The 14796-nt window shown below is 36.4% G+C and overlaps 2 protein-coding genes and 1 long non-coding RNA gene across 4 annotated transcripts; 1 reads left to right on the top strand and 2 right to left on the bottom strand.

Moving 5' to 3' along the window:
- Positions 1 to 4381: 4381 nt before the first annotated feature.
- LOC115989398 (pentatricopeptide repeat-containing protein At4g21300-like) lies at positions 4382 to 8171 on the bottom strand. The gene is made up of 2 exons (XM_031113071.1): positions 5519 to 8171; positions 4382 to 4460 (listed from the first exon to the last, which is right to left on the bottom strand). Exon 1 carries the CDS (start codon positions 8157 to 8159, stop codon positions 5601 to 5603), a length of 2559 nt encoding a protein of 852 aa, XP_030968931.1. The 5' UTR covers positions 8160 to 8171; the 3' UTR covers positions 4382 to 4460; positions 5519 to 5600.
- Positions 8172 to 8961: 790 nt separating this feature from the next.
- On the top strand, positions 8962 to 12059 carry LOC115988719 (pentatricopeptide repeat-containing protein At4g20770). 2 transcript variants are annotated; one of them, XM_031112330.1, is made up of 2 exons: positions 8962 to 11562; positions 11923 to 12059. In XM_031112330.1, exon 1 carries the CDS (start codon positions 9085 to 9087, stop codon positions 11479 to 11481), a length of 2397 nt encoding a protein of 798 aa, XP_030968190.1. In that variant the 5' UTR covers positions 8962 to 9084; the 3' UTR covers positions 11482 to 11562; positions 11923 to 12059. The 2 variants fall into 2 exon arrangements, with proteins under 2 accessions (XP_030968190.1, XP_030968191.1); XM_031112331.1 differs by having other exon boundaries at positions 8962 to 11664.
- A 1407-nt stretch (positions 12060 to 13466) lies between these two features.
- On the bottom strand, positions 13467 to 14332 carry LOC115992932. The gene is made up of 2 exons (XR_004092724.1): positions 14129 to 14332; positions 13467 to 13832 (listed from the first exon to the last, which is right to left on the bottom strand). It is a non-coding gene; the product is annotated as an uncharacterized LOC115992932 (long non-coding RNA).
- Positions 14333 to 14796: the final 464 nt, after the last annotated feature.

Below are 14796 nucleotides of genomic sequence, written 5' to 3'. Positions count from 1 at the left end.
CAATCTCCACTGCTCAGGCCAAATGTAAAACCTATCAATTGCATTAGAAATTACACAGCCACCAGCTAAAGGAACCTAAACCCAACAATTCAAACCAATCCATGGTTGAAACCGTTTTAAAAGGAAAAAAAAAAAACATGCAATCCAGTCAGATTCTCTTAAACCTTTTTCAATTAGAAAGTTTATGGATCTATGTAGCACATGTTCTTCTACACTTCTACTGCTCACCAGTCTTCTACAACAGTTTAGCATGTTGGACAGGAAGTTAACATCAATACACAACCTACCTCTATAGGTTTCCAATATGATGCCTAACCTAGTGATGTAACTTACCAATAGGAGATTATCAGAATGCTTTTAGGGTTCAACGTTGTCTACCCTCCAGGCTAACATGCGTATGAAACACAAAATCATTAGCTGAGCTACCTAGGTTCAAATATCTTCTCAATTTAAGATTTCAACAAGTCTAGTTACCCAAAAATTTCCACAATCTTTCACTTTAAGATTTCAACAAGTCTAATAACCCAAAAATTTCCACAATCTTTTTCTTAATTTCTAAGGTAGTATTTTGTATTCAATGTACAATAAAAGTGATATCAGTAATGGAGACCTTATGAAAGTGATGTTGCACCACTCATAACTTGACACATCAACAAGTTGTGGAAAAATATTGTGTTTGCTAGTTCCTAATGTGGATGGCTGTCCCGTTATGGTGGTGATCATAAAAGTAGAACAATATGTCTGCAAAGAGAATAATATAAATAAATATATATATATATATATATATATTGATAAGTAAGAAAAAAATTATATTAAAAAAGCTATTTTATGCAAAAAGGGCATTAGGTAGACCAGAGATTACAAAAAGGAGGAAACAAAATAACAAAGACGAAATTAATTACAAAGGAGAGAGCAAAGGAACAAAGGGAGAGAATTACTAAATGTGAGTCCTCAAGCCCTAAAACAATCAAAAAGAGAACTACAAAAAGAAGCAAGCAACTGATCCTTAAAACTTTCCATATCTTCAAAAGTCTGCAAATTACGCTCATTCCAAATACACCACATTAAACACAATGGAACGACATTCCAAAATGCTAGATGAGTGCTTTCCCAACCAATTCCACCAATCGAAAAGAGTGTCTACAATTGATCTTGGTAAGACCCATGAAATCCCAAAAGATCTAAACATCAAACTCCACAACCGATGAACCTTTTCACAATGAAGTAACAAATGATCTGTTGTATATATAGGTATATACATAGATAGGTTGTAATAATGAAGTTTGAGTTTGGAGAATATTGTTTCATAAAGTGAAAATTCAAGTTTTGGAATTTTCTAAGTGAAAATTCAAAATACAGCATTTTCGATTGGTCAAAACTTTGGCTCGATCAATCGAAATGATAAAGAAAAAAATCCTGGAGTCTTTGGATGTCTCGTTTGTTGCTCGATTCCTGTACGACAGATCAAAAAGAGCACTTGATCGATTGAAAGTAACTTTCGACCGATCGAAAATTGTGAAATAAGATTTTTCTATAGAATTTTCTAGAGACTTTTCATAGAGTTTGAAGAGATTTCAAGCCTTGTGAATAGTTTTATGAAACATTTTAACTCTCCATACGTGCCTTTTGATGAAATATAACCCTATGGGTATAAATAGAGGCTTATGTTCACTTAAAAAATAGTAAGTTATAGAAAAACACAAGAAATCCTATGGTCATTCTCTAGATTTGCTATTTGTAAAACCCAACATCTTGGTTGTATCCTGGGGACAAATTTGTGATAACCCTTTAGTATAAAATTGTTTGTCTTTTGTGTTAATCTTGTTCTTCCATTATTACTTTGTATAATATCCCCAACATGATCCATTGTCTCCCTACTACAATAACACATAATGCATTAGTCAACAAAATCAAAACCTCTACCCCGCAAATTGTTGCCTGTAAGAATCTTATCCCAAATTACGGTCCAAATAAAGAAAGAAACACGCCAAGGAGCCTTAACCTTCCAAATGCCTTTCCAAGGAAACACAGTGGACGAGGAACCTCGTAACTCATTGTAAAACGAACGGATGTCAAAATCCCCATTCTTCATCAACTTCCATCTTATACGGTCTCCATTCTCAGTTTGAGGTATATTGGATCCCAAGGTACGAAGAAAGACCTACACTACACCCGCCTCCTAATCATTTGGTTCTCGAATGAAATGAACATTCCAGCTTCTCTGATCTCCTACCCTAAGCTATTCCAAAGAAGAGTCTACAAAGGCATCTCTATTAGTAGCAAACTCGTACAAAACCGGGAAGGTTAGGTGGAGAGGTAGATCCCCACACCACTGATCTTGTAACAAATGAGGGTCCATCTATTTATAGACTCTTTCATGGTTCTTGGTGATAAACATGTCTTTTCATGAAGAAATATTTTATCCAAAAGATATAATTGTTCAATAAAACATCAGTTTAATAAATCATACTAATATTTTTTGTGAAGAAACACATCCACCAAGTGGGATTATTGCATATGTGAGATTTCTCCATATTATGGTGCCCACTATCACAACCACACACTAAGTATCCGTTTGGATACTGCATTTACTACGTGCGTCTGCGTTTTCTTCTTCTTCTTCTTTTTCTTTTTTTGAGTAGCGCATTAACTGAGTTCTAGTGAGTCTCATGCACTGTTTACTGGACCCACAAACCTCTTTTTTTAACAAAACTTTCATTAAAAATAAGTCTTACAACACTATTCACACATTTAAAAATTATTTTGCTATAGTGTTTTTAATTTTCAATTTTCAGTTTTTAGCAAAATAAGCGGTATCCAAATAGACCCTAACAGTGTCCTTAACCTTAGCATGCTCGAAAGATTTTTCAAATGAGCTTCTAACATCACATCAACAATCAAGCATCATCCACTCTACCACTGATGTTGAGTAATTTCTAAAGATGATAATTTCTCTTATTTTATATAATTCAAGAATACATATTAAAGAAATAACTAGTAGTGTTTGTTTATTTGATAACCATATCATTCTATAACACATGCCCAAAAAATAGGGGGTGCGCAAGGCATATGTGGGTATCCTTTTAAGTGTAATCAATTCATTAGCTTTTTTTTTTATAACATTTTTTTTTCACACTGAAATGCTTTGTGCCAGAGTGAAGCTTTTCACAAAAAGTAGGAACCCTAACTACAAGTGTAGAATTGAAGTTTTACAATGCCTTCATATTAATTTTGAGCAAAAAAAAAAGAAGTCCTTGTGTTGATTAATTTCTGCAAATGTTTAAATGAAACCAAAAACACAGTGGATTGATTGCATGAGCCAATACAATTTTCATGAATTACATTAGACATTATTAATGATTTGATTCACAGTTTTTGAAAGCCATTTGTCCTCCCTGAAAAGTTAACACAGTAACATCGACAAATTTTGTTAACACTTCATAACTTTGTCTATGCTGGCTTTATGACTTTTATCCATGGCTCAGGTTTTCAATCAGTAAATAATAACTAAATAAGGGTTTGGAAGTGTCAGGGATAGAAGAAGGTATGTTTTCCACAAACCTAAAATCAGTTTTGGACCTGTCAGAGGTCTACTTGTTACCTTAACATTTCTTTAAAAATCCATTCCTAAACTCACAATGAATTCCACAGTAAAGACCAAATTGTAAACGAATTACATAAAGTTGAATAGAAATTTTATTTTCTACATTTCCTTAAAATCGACTCCTAGGAATTGTATAACCAATATTCAACAAAATTTTAGTGAACTTCAAAACTGTAGAAGAAAAGGATCAAAAGTTTCCAAGTTCTAACTGAAACTCAATATAAATTCAACACCTCAACAGACCCTAAAACTAATTAGAACACTAATACTTTCAACAAATTTCCAAATTTTGTACGTAGAAAGTTTGCCTAATTTGAGAAGCCAATGGTGGCTCATGTGCGAATGAGATGCAAAACAAATAGAACCAAAGCCCCAGCATGGACAAAGCTAATATCAGTGGTGAAAATGCCCCCCGGTAATATCACCAGCCTAATTAACTACTGCATAGCACTATAGTAACCAGAAAGATAATGGATGCTTTTCAAGACATCCGCCCATTGAATGAAAAATTGGGTGGTTTTTGAGAAAGTAACATTTGACTCCAAGCTTCTAGGCAAAGCATCAAATAAGGTTGTACAAGATTATAAGGACAATATATTACTGCTGAAAGTGAAAACTCAGAGAGCATCAAAGAGCCATGAATGAATGTTAAATCAAACCTCTAGAAGCAGATGATGTTGAAGGGAATCAAGGGCATTTGTCCCAACTTCACAGTAGGACCTTGCTTGAGATCTTGAGTAGAAGTTAAATTTGCTCTCTATAAAATTTGAGTCTCTCCAACAATAGCAGGAGTCGAAAGTAGAGTGTCAGTATCTTTGGCCCATGTTGCGTCATAAAGCAACACAAGTGGGTGTACCTTGAGATAAGAAATGTGGAGAACAAAAGCAATCACAAGCCAAGAGATAGTAAAATTGATATTCCCAACAAATTGCAAAGTAGCTCACTGTAATTTGGCTTTCCAATTGAAACTTTGAAGCAAGCTCCATAAGAGTAAAGCCAAAGCTCATTAAGCCCATGGCCAACCCTGTTAATTTGATGAAAATTTTGGAATGAATTATGGCCCTACCATTTCTTCTACATATGTCATCATCTATGTAACTGAACTTAAGTAGTGACTAAACACAGCACCCTTGACCTCAAGAGTACCCAAAATGTTCACTAAGGAGCCACATCATAAATTGGTATACTCTTTAAGTTTTGCAAACATTCTTTTTTGTTTAGTCATTATCTCATGGTTTGAACCACTAACAATCACCATGCCAAGTTGAATCTAATATTCATAAATGAGAAAAGGAAACAAATGAAACGAAAAAGAACCATCTCACCATCTTTAGGGGATAATCTCAGGTCTTAAAATAACAAATGACTATGCTGTAAAAATTATTTAGGTCACAAAGTTCATAATGAATTTCATTTTCCATATTATTCAAAAGTAAGGTGTCTTTCATGAATTTCTATGTGATGTTTCCACCTTCTTAGGTGACCAAATTCTCGCCTTGGAACACTTTATTAAGAGAATATGAATATAAGCCATCATAATAACTCACCATCAATAGAAAAAAACAGAAAATTCACAAAATGCATAGAAACGGCAGACTAATTCAATGGATCAAGATAAATTGTATTGTGTGTTCAGAGAAGCATAAAATTCTTATTGGATATATTAAAAGTAACATCTTATTTGTTTTCCATTAAATTGAGAAAACAATATCATTTAATTAAGATCATTTTTTTGTTTTTTGTTTCTGAAATAATTATATTCTGCATTGACAAATACAGTGTAGATAACAAAATTTGAATTTCTTGTATCATAATTACAGGCTTCTTTTAATCATAGAAGCTCAAATATATCTCTGTTAATAAGATAACAAGGTAGAAGAGCATAATACAAAAAACAGCAATGCCCTCACTTACCTTGGCAAGACATCAAACCGACGTTAGATATTAGTTACAGTTGACACTCAGATAATAAAAAATTGATATTTTTTTCTGGTAATCACAATCCCATGGTTTGTGGGTGCATTGGAAGGTAAAGCTGAGGAACATAGCCCTCTTTTCTTAGCTCTAGAAGAAGATTATTCAGTAGTGAATAGATCTCAGAAGATTGTGGATGACTTCCATCTGCAGCAGAAAAAATATGGGTGATGTTATTGATGTCAATCCAGCTGTACCCAGGTACCTTCTGAACATGCCTTTCTTTCATCAAACTCCGTATCTTAAGCACACTCCCCCACTGTCCAGCATCAGCATGTATGTTTGAAAGCAACACATAGTAGCCAGAATTTTGTGGGTCCAAATCAAAAAGATGTCTAGAAGCAACTTCAGCAAGTTCAACATTGCCGTGGACTCGACAGGCACCAAGCAATGTCCCCCAAACACCAGCATCTGGAGCAAATGGCATACTCTTTATAGTTTCAAATGCTTTATTCAACTGACCGGCACGTCCAAACAAATCTACCATGCATGCATAATGCTCCATCTGTGCCGGAATTCCATATTCCTCAGTCATGCAACGGAAGTAATGAGCTCCGTTGTCAACTTGCCCTGTATGAGCACAAGCAGAAATTATTGCAAGAAAGGTGACATGATCAGGCTGAATTCCGTTTTCCAACATTTCATGGAATAGAGTGAGAGAGTCCTTGAGGTGACCGTGGTTCCCATAAGCAGAAATTATGTTAGTCCAAGAAACTTCATTCTTCCCTTGCATCATGTCAAACACAGAGCGAGCAGAATCCAAGTTTCCACATTTAGCGTACATTTCTATCAGTGCACTCCCAGCAAAACTATCAGAGCTGAATGCACCTTTAATCATGAAACCATGGATCTCTTTCCCATAATGGAGTGATGATAAGGCTGCACAAGCAGATAGTGCAACTGAAATGCTCACACAATCATACTTGGTTCCTCCCTTCCCCATTTGACGAAAAAGATCAATGGCCTCTTCTGATTTACCATTCTGGGAACAGCTTGTGATCATTGAGTTCCAACACACACTATCCCTTTCTGACATCCTTTCAAAAGTGTGATGAGCAAGATCCAACCTTCCACATTTAGCATACATGTCTGCAATTGCACTTCCAACACGACACCTCCCATCAAGCCCATTCTTGAGTATGTTACAATGCAATTCCTTCCCCAAGTTCAGGGCAGCCAAACCAGCACAAGCCTGCAGAACACTTGCCAGTGTTACAGAATTCGGTCTCATCTTCTCCTTCAGTAAACACCTGAAAATGTCTAAAGCATCACTATTCATCGCGTTAAGTGCAAGCCCTGAAATCATAGTTGTGCACACTACGACATCAGTTGTGCTGCTTTGGCTAAAAATTTTGCATGCCATCTCCACTTTACTGCACTTTAAATATATATCAAGAAGTGCACTCTTCAAGAATACATCCAAAGGCACACCATGTCTCACTAGGTAACCATGAATTTCCTTACCTTGTTTGAGACATGCGGATTCAGTAACTGATGGAAGGAAACTTGCAAAGGTGATCGAGTCTGGTTTGACACCAACAGATATCATCTCCTGAAACAAATGTGAGGCCTCGCCCATACGCCCATTTTGTACAAATCCAGAAATCATTCCATTCCAAGTTACCAAATCAGTTTTTGGCATCCTATCAAATAGCTCACATGCATCAAACAGTTTCTGGCATTTTGAATACATAGCTAACAATGTGTTAGCCACAGGAGGATCCAACTCCAACCCACACCTAATGACAAGTCCATGAAGCTGGGTCCCCAAAACAACCATTGCTTCTGAGGCACAAACAGACAATATACAAGCCAATGTCACTGAATTGGGCCTAATATCACTATATCTCATTCCCAAAAACATTTGCAGAGCACTACTACTATCTGCATTTTTTACATAACCATTAAGCATAGAAGTCCACATTACACAATCTTTATGAGGCATTTTATCGAACAAATACCGCGCATCACCGATACAACCATTCTCTGCATATAATTTGATCAAAGAACTACCCACAAACACATCAAACTCAAAACCCGTCAACCGAATTGTTTGGTGAACTAACTTACCCAACCTTACATTATTCAAACCACTACAAGCCTTTATCACACAAGGAAAAGTATACTTATCAGGAGAAATACCACAACCCAACATCTTAAAGTAAAACAACAAGGCAAAATCAAACCAACCCATCATTGTAAACGCTCTAATCATCCAATTCCAAGGCCAAGCAGAAGACCTGAGTTCAAGCTTATAGAACAGGGTCTTAGCATCCACAAAACTGCCACAAAGAACATACATGCCCAAAAGCTTTGCACCCAGAAGACCATTGTTGTTGCTATAAGTATATCCACTGACAATGACCTGGGCATGAACCTGTCTGCCTTGTTGAAGAACAGAAGGGCCAGAACAAGCTTGTAAGATTGATTGTAACTGGGTTGGCGAAGCCTGTTGTTCAGCATTCGAGTAAAGCACACGTAAATGTTCAATGTGGTTACAGTTGGTAATGGTGTGCATGAAGTTGGGTGATGAGATTCGTGTAAAGCGTTTAGACATTATTGAAAATCGGAGTTTAGACATTATTATTTAAGATTCGTGTAACCCATCCTGATTTAGTTCTACGGTGTGTTTGGCATTCACTTAAAAATTTAGTTTTTATTTTTATTATTATTTAGCTTATTTTTATTACTATTTATAAGTCACATTATACTTTTTAGTATTATTCATGGGTTTCATTATATTATTTTAAATTCATTTTAGCTTTATCTATTATACTTTTTGCAAAAAAATTTCAATTTCAGCTTAATAAACTATTCCCAAATAAACTCTTAGGGCCCTTTGGTAATGTTGTTTGTATTTTTTAGAAATACGTGTGATTGAAAAAGTGTGTAAAAATATTTGTAATGTTATTTAAAAACTGAAAATTGTTGTTCAAAATCACATACCAAACGGCCCCTAGTATCTAATTATTTTTGTTTTCTTTGAATATAAATACATTGACATATTTGTAAATATTGTAAAAACTAAGTGTGTAAGTGAGATAAATTACTTTTTTTAAAATAAATAAAAAATAGTGACCAAACTTGGGTATGATATATTTTCTCCTATAATTTTTTTTAATAGGTGTGAATTTGGAAATATAATTGTTAGATTGCATTTCATTTATGTTTTTAATATGTATGCCAAATTTTGTTCAATTCAAAAGTCATTTATTATTTAATCAATAAACTTATTTTTTTATGCATAATTTTAGACCATAAAAATTTTAAATTTAAATATTTAATAAATAATATAAACATTGATGTTCTTAAAATTTTACAAACATAAAAGGTATTATACATTCCTCGGATTTTTTATTTTTTTTATTGACATGACAATTTTTGATTGTGCCAAACTCTTACCCCTCGTAGTTATTGTAGGTTAACACATTGCAGGGGATATCTTTCTTTTTTGAAAACTCTACTACCTGCGCTAGGCTAAGCATAATATTAATGTAACAGTAAGCATGGAAAGCAAAACGACCACCCACTTAGCAAACCTCTTGCAGTCTTGCATTGACAAGAAATCCCACCTTGCCGGAAAACTCATCCACGCATTTATCCTTCGTATCGGCCTTGCTTCCGACTCCTTCCTCTCCAACCGCCTCATTGAGCTCTACTCCAAATGCGGGAAAATCCATTCTGCCCACCAAGTATTCGACCAAATTCCTCACAAAGGCGTGTATTCTTGGAATGCCATCCTAGGAGCTCATTGCAAAGCAGGAAATTTACATGATGCCTATACCTTGTTTGTTAAAATGCCTGAAAGAAACACCGTGTCTTGGAACACTTTGATTAGTGCATTCGCTCGAAGCGGGTTTGAAAAAAAGGCATTGGATGCGTATGATTCAATGATTTCAGAAGCATTTTTGCCGACCCGTTTCACGTTGGCGAGTGTATTTAGTGCATGTGGTGCATTGGAGGATTCTAAGAGTGGTAGGAGATGTCATGGTCTTGTTATTAAGATTGGCCTTGACGTGAATATGTACGTGGCTAATGCTTTGTTGTGCATGTATGCAAAGTGTGGGCTGCTTAGGGATGCAATTCGAGTTTTTGAGGACATGCCTGAGCATAATGAGGTCACATTTACTGCGATGATGGGTGGGTTAGTGCAGACGGATCGAGTTGTGGAAGCTTTGGAAATGTTTAGACTGATGTGTAGAAAAGGAATTGGTATCGATTCTGTCTCATTGTCGAGCATTTTAGGTGTTTGTGCTAGAGGGGTATGTGGAGACTTTGGTCAGGATGATCTCAATGCCGTGCTTTCGTATAATGTACATGGACAACAAGTTCATGGCCTCACGATTAAACTTGGATTCGAGCGAGATCTTCATTTAAATAATTCATTGCTTGATATGTACGCTAAGAATGGGGACATGGATAGTGCCGAGAAGGTTTTTGCTAATTTGTCGGAAGTCAGTGTTGTTTCTTGGAATGTTATGATAGCTGGGTATGGCCAGAAGTACCAAAGTGAGAAAGCTGTGGAGTACCTGCAAAGAATGCAGTGTAGCGGTTTTGATCCGGATGAAGTCACCTATATTAATTTGCTTGCAGCATGCATCAAGTCTGGGGACATTGAAACCGGGCGTCGAATGTTTGATAGCATGCCATGCCCAAGTGTGAGTTCATGGAATGCCATGCTCTCTGGCTATGCCCAGAGTGGGAATCACAAAGAGGCAATAAAACTGTTCAGGGAAATGCAGTTTCAAAGTGTGCATTCTGATCGGACTACATTGGCCATTATCCTCAGCTCATGTGCAGCAACAGGGCTTCTGGAGTCTGGAAAGCAGGTCCATGCTGCCTCACAAAAGGCGTTTTTTCATACTGACATATATGTTGCCAGCGGACTAGTTGGCATGTATGCTAAGTGTGGGAAGACAGAGATGGCAACTCGTATATTTTCTAACATGTCTGAATTAGATATTGTTTGTTGGAATTCAATGATAGCTGGTTTTTCGTTCAATTCTCTGGACATGGAAGCTTTCACGCTCTTCAAGCAGATGAGACAAAATGGAATGTGTCCCACCCAATTTTCTTATGCTACTGTTCTGAGTTGCTGTGCTAAAGTATCTTCTTCATTTCAAGGGAGGCAGGTTCACGCTCAAATAGCAAAAGATGGATATATGAATGATATCTTTGTGGGGAGTGCTCTTATTGATATGTATTCAAAATGTGGTGATGTAGATGGGGCCCGATGTTTCTTTGATATGATGCCTGGCAAAAACACTGTCACTTGGAATGAAATGATACATGGGTATGCACAGAATGGACATGGATATGAGGCTGTTTGTCTCTACAATGACATGATCAGTTCAGGTGAGAAACCTGATGGTATAACATTTGTTGCCGTCTTAACTGCTTGTAGCCATTCTGGATTGGTGGATGTAGGCATAGAAATATTCGATTCAATGCATCAAGAACATGGAGTTGAGCCTTTCCTGGACCATTACACTTGCATTATTGATTCTCTGGGCCGAGCTGGTCGATTCCATGAAGCAGAAATGCTTATAGATAAGATGCCATATAAAGATGACCCAGTTATATGGGAGGTATTGCTTAGTTCTTGTCGTGTTCATGCTAATGTGAACTTAGCAAAAAGAGCAGCAGATGAACTTTTCCACCTGGACCCACAGAATTCTGCCCCTTATGTGCTTTTGGCCAATATCTATTCTTCTTTGGGAAGATGGGATGATGTGAAGGCTGTTAGAGAGCTGATGAGTGAGAAACAAGTTATTAAGGAACCAGGTTATAGTTGGATTGATTATAGGAATGAGATGCAAACCTATAAGGTGGACAAGGATCTTAGAATGGTTAATGTCAAAGCTCAAGCAGTAAGTGATGGAAGTTTTTGCTATAATGGATAGTACAAAGTCAAAGTTCCTACAGTGGGCCTAGTGTTTGTCAAGAAGGATTCATCAGCATTTAAAGTGAAGACTGTAATTAAGGTAGCAAGCATAGCTGATGAGGATTTTTTTTAACATTTTTATGTTGACAGATGATTGGTTCTCACAATGGAACTATGAAGTTGAAGCTTCATTAGTGCTTGAGTAAGGAATTCAGGAACTCAAAGCATTCTTCCTCCTCAGACTTTGAAAATAAAAGTTTTTCCTGGTAAAAGAACAAAAAGATAAAATAAGATAATAAACACTGAAAGAAGACAACAGATATTCCCCCAGGCTTGAAGGATCGTAAGGAGGAGATTCAATCACCAAAAAATTGATTTGTGATTCTTTTTTGTCATAAGATTTATTTTATTTCCTGTCTTTGAGTTATTTCACTAACACTTGGAGTTCTATGACTTGCAGCTGCAGGTCATGATTTTCTTCACTGCTACCGCTACAGACAATTCAAAAGGCAGAGAGCAGCCACTATGTGCGAGAAAAGCTTATGGTCTGGACCATATTCATATCTCCACTCTGATGCCAAGACCAAGACTTGGTAATGGCCTTTGAAAAATGAAAATCAACGCAAGAAGATCCCTCAGGTTCGTGCCAACATTTTATATCAAGCACACAACCTTTTGCTGCCAGAAATATAAATGAATTCTGGACATTAGAATGGACAAAGGCAGAATCTTAGACAAGGCCTGATGGTATGGGTTTCAGCAGGTGACACCATCTCTCTCTCTCTCTCTCACACACACAATATGTGTGTGAATATGTATAATGTATTAATCTATTGCAAGATAATGTACTGGAATAGATGAAAAGAAATATGGATCTGTGTTGATGCATAGTGAAGGTGTTCAACATAACCTCTAGTTTTGATAAAAATGGTATCATTATTGAGTGTTCAATCAGATTTTGGCTGGGAATACCTGCACCTCCTATATTGACATCTCTATGCTAGAAGGGAGAATTGCCAAAAAATTGCCAGCAGGTAGAATTGAGGGGAAGGAAGAGAGAAATTTCTTTCTTTCTTTTTTTTTTTTTTTTGGGGTGGGGGGGGGGGGGGGGGGGGGTGTTGGGGTTGGTGTTTGTAAAAAATAAATTTCAGGAGTTAACATTCTCCAATTTTCCATCTAATTTGGAAGAAACGTATGAGAAGCCACTGAAGAAAGTACTTAGGATTCTTCAAAAGGTAGTACCTCTGCTTTTGTGAACTCGTATGCAAGATCCAATTTCCCAGCTACTACTTGGTAATCCTCCTTCACAGCTCAGCTTTATGTTGATTCTAACGGCATATATTCATTAACTCAATCTCTGAGAATATCACTAGCAACTTGAAGCTTGAATGATTCAAACTTTCCCTTGCGTAGTTCAAATTTTTTGCTAATTGCAACTTTTACAAGATTGAATTAGTGCATGATTCTTTTGGTTTATACTTTGTTAAACTGCTTGCAAGTGTGAAGAAACTATTCTTGAAATTCATTTTTTTGCTGTCAAGTGCTATTCCGACTGATCTGTGTTAATGGTAACAGTGATCAAATTCTATGAACATAAGTGTCGTGCTCACAAATCCCAATTCAATATTTGTAATGCTATAGATAGACAAAGATGTAATATTTCATGCTTTTGTGATTGTATAATTTCTGAAGTATAAAGGCAATGATTGTGGATTCACGGCCCACATTATAGGAGTAGACCATATTAGGTCAAGCAGGCAATTGTTGGACAAGTATCTGTACCTGAAAAGTCAATGGATTTCGAATTGAATAACACTATATCCGACGATTTAGTTCAAATTCAAAGTAAGTGTACTGTTGTGCTTGCTAAGCTTAGTATGTTTTATATCGAGCCCCAACAGAATGCTTGTCACCAAAACTTTGAAAGTTTATTCGGACATATTAGATTTTTTTTTTTTCTTTTTCTTATTTAAAGAATCAATTAATTTCATTAACAAACACCAATTCAACAAGCAACAGTTAATCAATTGCAATGACTATGTAGAAGCTCCAAGACAACTGCAGCCACTATATGCATTACAGCAGCTACAGCACAACTGAACACACACACAAAACCCCAAAATAGCAAGGAATCAAAGATTACAATTTATAAGCAGAGACAACCCAATCCCAGCCTATATGGAATTCAGCTGAGGCCATCAAACACTACCATAAAGACACCAATCAGCCAGTTTACGGACTCTCTAAGCAGACAAGCTCTAGAACTCTTACATTAAAACAAGGTAGATGCTTCATAAGTTGATAAGTTTGAGTACCAGCTTGCTGATATGACCCCGCAGTCGCAAGCTGCACCTCTTCTCCCATGTGAGGCTATGGTGACAAAAGAGAGAAATATGAAAAGCAAGTTAATGTCAAAGAAATTTTGTGGCTATGCTTCAAGGGATAACTAGGACCTCCTAATAAGCAAAGGCTTGATTTTTCTCATAAATATATATATTTATATTTATTTATTTATAAAGGCTTACAACTGAACATAAATGCAACAACTCCTAAATGACAAAGGAAATAACTGATAAGCTCAAGAATAAACTAGTATTGTATATTGGATAATAATCAAAACAAAATTATTGATAAAAGCAAATACTAACAGATAGTAGATAACTTACTCCTAAACAATTGAAATAACAGAGCAATTCTTATATCCTCAAGTCATGCAGCTTCAATCTTCACTGTACTGCTTGCTGTCTGAATAGCAGTCAGTTTGTAACACTTAACCTTCGCTGGGTTCCTTCTATCTGTTTAAGCACCACCCACACCATTGGGCTTTCTTTTACAAAAATGAGAATGAGGCAAATTGATAAATAGGCACAAATGGGTGGTAACACCAACCACCACACCCAACCCCCCACCCCCCCACCACCCCCCCCAAACAAAAAGAGCCAACGCTTTTATTACAAGAGGCTCTGTCTCTAGCAAAAACAAAGGGTCCTCAAGCCAAGCCTAGGGAGCACCTTCACCTTCTGTCTTCTCCAGGCTCATCGCAATTCATTACTAAACCAATTTGGTCTAGTTTAACATGCCCCATGGGGGATCTTTTAGGTCTTTTAAAATGTGCATTTGTTTGATGATGAGCGCCCTACAAAACTTATAACTGGATTCTTGTACATTTGATTGCATTCAACTCTTCCTCTAACATGCTTTTTTATGATTTTAATGAGTTGATCTTCATAATATAGTCTCTTAGCATGAAGGATAGCATTTCTTGACTTTACAAATTTATATCTATCGAAAAGTTAAAGCGTAATATTTATTATTACTATGATCATGTTGAGTT

The sequence above is a fragment of the Quercus lobata genome, chromosome 5, assembly GCF_001633185.2.
Source record: "Quercus lobata isolate SW786 chromosome 5, ValleyOak3.0 Primary Assembly, whole genome shotgun sequence".
NCBI classification, from domain to species: Eukaryota; Viridiplantae; Streptophyta; class Magnoliopsida; order Fagales; family Fagaceae; genus Quercus; species Quercus lobata.
The sequence above is the reverse complement of the archived record's forward strand: the minus strand, read 5'-3'. Positions and strand labels throughout refer to the sequence as shown.

What these genes read in the sequence shown, in the direction of transcription:
- LOC115988719 (XM_031112330.1), top strand. Translation starts at nt 9,085, where the DNA reads ATGGAAAGCAAAACGACCACCCACTTAGCAAACCTCTTGCAGTCTTGC.
- LOC115989398 (XM_031113071.1), bottom strand. Translation starts at nt 8,159, where the DNA reads ATGTCTAAACTCCGATTTTCAATAATGTCTAAACGCTTTACACGAATC.